Source organism: Triticum urartu, chromosome 3, assembly GCF_003073215.2.
Source record: "Triticum urartu cultivar G1812 chromosome 3, Tu2.1, whole genome shotgun sequence".
In the NCBI taxonomy this organism is placed as follows: Eukaryota; Viridiplantae; Streptophyta; class Magnoliopsida; order Poales; family Poaceae; genus Triticum; species Triticum urartu.
In genome coordinates, this window is record NC_053024.1 from 19,289,964 (window position 1) to 19,295,675 (window position 5,712).

A 5,712-nucleotide genomic window follows, 5' to 3' on the forward strand; every position below is an offset into this window, starting at 1 on the left:
GTGGTCCATATGAAAAGCTTACCGGCCAACAATACTCACATGTGTAATGCAGCACCGAGTGTTGTTGTTTAATTATTACAAGTGTAAGAATTTTCTGAGGATTCGACAATAGTATTTGATCAATTGGCAATCTTGTTTTGCCCATTTGAAGGAATATACACAACATATCCATGTTATCATATATAACTACTACCCTAACTTATTTTTCTCACTATGTAATGCAAATATGTATGGGAAAAGGCTCCTCTGTTCTCATTATATTATGCTACTTACATTAATAGGTATTTTACAACTATATAATAGTCCTGCAATAAGCTATGTATTTTTAATTTCAGTTCTCGTATTATTAATACGAATATACATGGTCTATATAATTAATTTCATCAAAATATACTAAAATAAATTTACGCAGCAACGCACGGGTATCTTCTCGTATATTATATGTATAGTTTCATTAACCATAAACTTGTTCGACATAAACAGGGATCAATGACAAGGGGGCCTGTATGCGTATAACACATGATTAATAAGTATATATGATGTTACAACAACCCTAGTAGCTAGCTAGCTATCATCAGTTTTGTTTGAATGATTGATCTTTCAATTGACCAGGATATTTTAGCTACGAGAACCGATTAATAACTACAACTAGTTCCTCACTTGTAACATAATTAACAGTGACTGTACTACTGAGAATTAATCCGGTCAAGGTAGCTGCAAACTGCAAGCTAGCCGCAAAGCAACCATTCTTGTCGCTTAATCTAGAATCTAGATGCAGCACAAGGATTAATCAGCTGCAAGTATTTGACCACATGTCATGCATGCAACTGTGGCATCATCATGCAAGGCGGTCTAAGCTAAGACACCTAGGCCTCTTTGGGTTGAAAATTTTCACCGCCAAAGCAAGGCGGCCGTGAGTGTTAGGTCAAGAATCATTAGGTTCTACGAATATTTAACATGATTATCCATCCCTAGGGAGCTACACAAGCAAGCACGCCCACCTAATGTTTGCTTACTTCTCAGGGCGCTGTCTCCAAAGTTTGGTGTTTCACTGGCTTTTTGGGGGAGAGAAAGTACACAAAGCTATGTGTATGCTTGGTGAGCTGAAGTCTCCTTGATTGATTGCTTATTCTTTGCTTCAAGTAGACTTGGTGTGGCCACATAACTCCAGCCCAAATCGGCACAAAAGGTAGTACAAGTTGTTTTTTGTTTCTTTCCTTTTCTTTTCTGCAAGCAAGGACAACAAAAGAATTATCCTGATGGAATAAAAAGGCTAGCTAGGTGTGCATATACTTATTGATTACTGAGGTGTTCTATCAGGAGAAGGATAAAGAGGCATCAATGTACATATGGTGTACATGTCTATAATTTGGGTTTGATCTTATCACAAAAGGCTAGCTATTCCTTCTAGAATTTATATTCTGCTTTATTTATTTTTGTTTCCTAGTGCAAAAGGAGGTGGTGGTTCACAATGCATATATGCATGTGTACATCCAACAATTTGCCCATCCCCTCCCTCTCTCGTCTAATCCTAATAGTGCAAGGGTGACAAATTGTTCAGTCAAACACGCTTCATGTAGGAAAGAATCTAAACATCAGTAGGCCACTATTTCTTCCCACGAAGCCTCTCTCTCTCTCTCTCTCTCTCTCTCTCTCTCTCTCTCTCATCCCCATTAAAAACGAAAGAAGCTTTGAAACATCTCACCAGCTTTTGATTTCCAACTACACACTTGCCCTGCTTCTATCTTCCTCCCAGGAACCAGACTGCCAAAGTCCTTGAGCCTTTGGAGGAGCATGCATGCAGTTACCCTAAAAAAACAGATCATGCTCCATATGATTGCCACAAGTCCTTATAAAAGGGTAGCTAGCCACCAATAACTTGTCTCTGCAGCTAGGCCCTCTTCTCATCTCATCTCTCCCACTTCTCCTTCCTCCTAAATCCTAATCCCCTACACACACAGTACACTCCAGCACTCTGAGCTACTAGTAGTAGTACTTGTGCATGGTCATATCCAAATCCATCTATCTATAAGGGAGCTAGCTAGCTGTGCCCTCCGAGGGGTTCATCGATCATACTCATATATAGTAGCTACGAGGTAACCAACAATGTCACGGAGGAAAGGAGCAGCAGCAGCAGGAGGAGGAGGAGCTGGGCCCATGGAGATGGCGGCCATGGAGGAGGAAGCTGCCGAGCTGAGGAGAGGCCCCTGGACGCTGGAGGAGGATAACCTCCTCATGAGCTACATTGCTTGCCACGGCGAGGGCCGCTGGAACCTCCTCGCCCGCTGCTCTGGTGAGTTGATCTCCCGCCATAGCTCTCTCGCCTTGCATCATGCATGTCGATCGCCATGAATATTTTCTTACTGCTGTCTATCTCTGTCATGCCAGGGTTGAAGAGGACGGGGAAGAGCTGCCGCCTCCGGTGGCTGAACTACCTGAAGCCTGACATAAAGCGGGGGAACCTGACGGCGGAGGAGCAGCTGGTCATCCTGGAGCTCCACGCCAAGTGGGGCAACCGGTGGTCGCGGATCGCGCAGCACCTCCCCGGCCGCACCGACAACGAGATCAAGAACTACTGGCGGACCAGGGTGCAGAAGCAGGCGAGGCAGCTCAAGGTGGACGCCAACTCCGCCGTCTTCCGCGACGCCGTCCGCTGCTACTGGATGCCGCGCCTCCTCGACAAGATGTCCATGGCCGCTGCTTCCACGGCCGCGCCGCCGCCGTTGATGGAGCAGCACGGCCACGGCGTCGTGACCTCCTCGCAGTCGGCCGCAATCGGCAGCGACCAGCTCTGCTGCTACCCTCCCGCCGGCTTCGACCCGAGCCCGAGCGCGTCCACGTCGGGATCGACGGCGGCAGCCGCGCTGCAACCGGCGCCGGTGCCCTGCTTCTCCGAACTCAACTGGGAGGACCAGTACTGCTACCCGAGCGGAGGCGACCTCGACGGTGGCGCCGGTGGGATGGAGCTGGACTCGGCGGCGCTGCTGGGAAGCCTCGGCCTCGACGGGCTGGACCTAGGGCCGGCAGAGTCGTACCTCCCGGACGCTACGCTCCTCGACTACCTCAACTACTCGAGCTGCACCGCCAACGCCATGAACATGATGGTGATGAACGGCGGCAACTACAACAACAGCTACTGTGGCGGTGACGCCATGGTGGACGGCGATCACCACGACCCGACGACGGCGACGACGTGCCACGCGGCGAGGAAGCTGGCAGGCGAGTGGGGAGGAGGAATCTAGAAAATTCTAGCTAGCTAGCTAGTGATTAATTAAGCTAAAATTAAACCCAGCCAAGTGGATGGATGGGTGGCACTCTCCTACTCCTAGCTAGCTACGTTGCTTCTTGCAACGTCTCTCTAGCTATATTAAAGCCAGATGTCACATTGGCTAATGGAGCTCATCATCATCGTCGTCGACCATGTAGCTAGTAGTGATCAAAGTGACCAATTGATCGAGATTGCTAGCTCTAGCTCTCTTTTACTTGTTGATTCTAGTGTAGTCGATGTGGTGCATGCATGATCAATGAGGTGTAACCTTTTGGATCTAGTAACTGCGTACGTGTGTGCTCTTTCTTACTTCCATCTTTCTCATGCTACTTGTTTGTTGGTGTGTGTGAGCGGTCGTTGTCTCCAAGTGATATCGTTTGTGTTGGTGAGGTGGTGGTGCACTTACATGCGTGGATGTGTGAGACAGATGGTTGATCAGCTTGGCAATGACATATTGACAAGTCGCTCTAAGAGAGGGCTTCTCAGGGCTTTTGAAACTATTGCATGATCATAACAAGAGAAGATCGAGGGAATGATGCCTTCATCGTCATAAGTCGCCACGGGTTCTGGCTAGGTATGGACATTCCCTCCAACAAATCTCTAAAAGTTGTCACTTTGAACAATACTTGGTCATCAAACCCAACTTTTGTGTCCCTCTCTCTCGGGGGCAACTGGAACCCTAGCCACCCACCCCTATCTTCCTATTGCCACCTCCGAGAGGGTTGTCGGGCAAGCATGTGTTTTTTTTGGGGGGGGGGGGGGGCTCCTTGGTTGAAGGCAGCTAGGTGGGTGTGGTCCAGTCATCAGCCAAATCCAGATCTAGAGGGAGGGCTCTAATCCTATCATGGAGGCACACTTCGTCGGCGATGCCCATGGATGCCCTTCTGAAAGGACATCTTTACCCAAGTGGATTTTGCTGTGAGTAGCAACTGATTAGGGGACTAACAATATACATGATTTGGAAAGTGGCCCTGGATCACTTATTTTGGGGCTGGATATACAAATTCTGGCACATAGGTTCAACTTTCATCAAGAAAGCATTTTGGGTTCCAATTTATAGTGTAAGGGTACCCCTTATAACTTTGTGTAAAGAAATGTTATACATGAATTGTCTGAGCAGGTTTTAGTCTCATGGCAAAGCAAGAAAACTAGTAGGATCCCCCCTATCAAAAAAATAGGGAAAAGAAGAAGGTTTATTTAAATTTATGCAATGTTTTCCTCTCTATGCTTTGTTAGGACTATATTGTGTTTCCAAAAAGATATCTGGTGAACATTCGCTGGGGGTGGGATCCCAGTGAACACCCTCAGAGCCATCTGATCTAGATCAAACGGTGGCAGATTTCTTCCCCAAACTCCCACAATTTAAACAAACTGTCATGACCGTTTTTCAAAAATGCCAACCCCTCCTTCACAAACTGCCAGCAGCATTGTTCCCAAATGCCATCCTAGCTGGTGAACGGTCACTAGCTATTGGCATCCATTGTGTTTATGTTTGAGATAAGGAGGTAGAGTTAGAATATGTTAAAACCACATGTAACTTGTACTCCAAGCCTACATCCCAGAGTGTACTCTATATATATTACATATGAGGGTTAGATCAATACAACAAAAATATTAGCCTATCAATAATTTTCGCATGCTTATGCATACAAATGTTCTACTACCAACAGAGTTTGGATGAAGGCCGATGAGTTGGATTAGTGCCTAATCATGTCTCATGACACTCAAAATTCTTAAAGAAACATCCATTGAATTGTAACTCAAAGAACAGTTGATTGTGTTGTGTTTTAGTAGTGGAGGAAGCCCGAAGGCTTCGGGCCATACTCCATACTATCCAACTTGGCTACTAAATAGCTTAAAATATTAGTCGGATGATCCCAAAATGCCAGACCCCTAAGTGACCCCTTAGGCTCCAGACTTATTTTGGGACATCTAGTTTCGGTACCAGTGAGGACGAAATAATGCATGTAACACTCTGCTTCACTTGGAGATTCCGGGATAGGCGATTATGAGATATCCAAATAGGAAAATAAATTTTGTGTGTGTGTGTGTAGGGGGGGAGGGGGCATATATAGCCGCCTTTTTCTCCATAAGAACAAACTTCTGGATGTGAGATCTCGACCATTAAAAGAGCTTGAAGCTTCTCTCCCCGGCTCTCATTCTTCCATCTAAATGATGGAAAGTGGGCCTTGTACCTAGATCAAAGATCCAATGTAGCAAAACACGAATGCCCCTTGCATTTATCCATCAAGCTTCTAACTCGTGGGGTTTTTGGGACTCCTAGACTGATGGAGTCACCCGAGAGCATCCTAGATTTAGGATTCGTCCCAAGAAGTTTGTGAATGCGTGAGAACGCCTCAACATCTACCCTTAGTGGTTGTGATCATTGAGAGAAAGTATCCAAACCTCTCGAACAAAGACGTAGAATTCAACAAGGATTTGAA

At 46.2% G+C, this 5,712-nt stretch overlaps 1 protein-coding gene across 1 annotated transcript; it reads left to right on the plus strand.

Annotated features, from left to right (window-relative positions):
* Window positions 1–1,662: 1,662 nt before the first annotated feature.
* On the plus strand, window positions 1,663–3,393 carry LOC125547714 (transcription factor MYB62-like). Its single transcript, XM_048711516.1, has 2 exons — window positions 1,663–2,293; window positions 2,389–3,393. The coding sequence occupies exons 1-2, from the start codon at window positions 2,107–2,109 to the stop codon at window positions 3,240–3,242; spliced, it is 1,041 nt and encodes a 346-aa protein (XP_048567473.1). The 5' UTR covers window positions 1,663–2,106; the 3' UTR covers window positions 3,243–3,393.
* Window positions 3,394–5,712: the final 2,319 nt, after the last annotated feature.

Excerpts from the sequence above, each read along its gene's own strand:
- LOC125547714 (XM_048711516.1), top strand. The coding sequence starts at position 2,107 with ATGTCACGGAGGAAAGGAGCAGCAGCAGCAGGAGGAGGAGGAGCTGGG. Across the intron at positions 2,294-2,388 it reads CCTCCTCGCCCGCTGCTCTG|GGTTGAAGAGGACGGGGAAG; the intron begins GTGAGTTGATCT and ends CTGTCATGCCAG.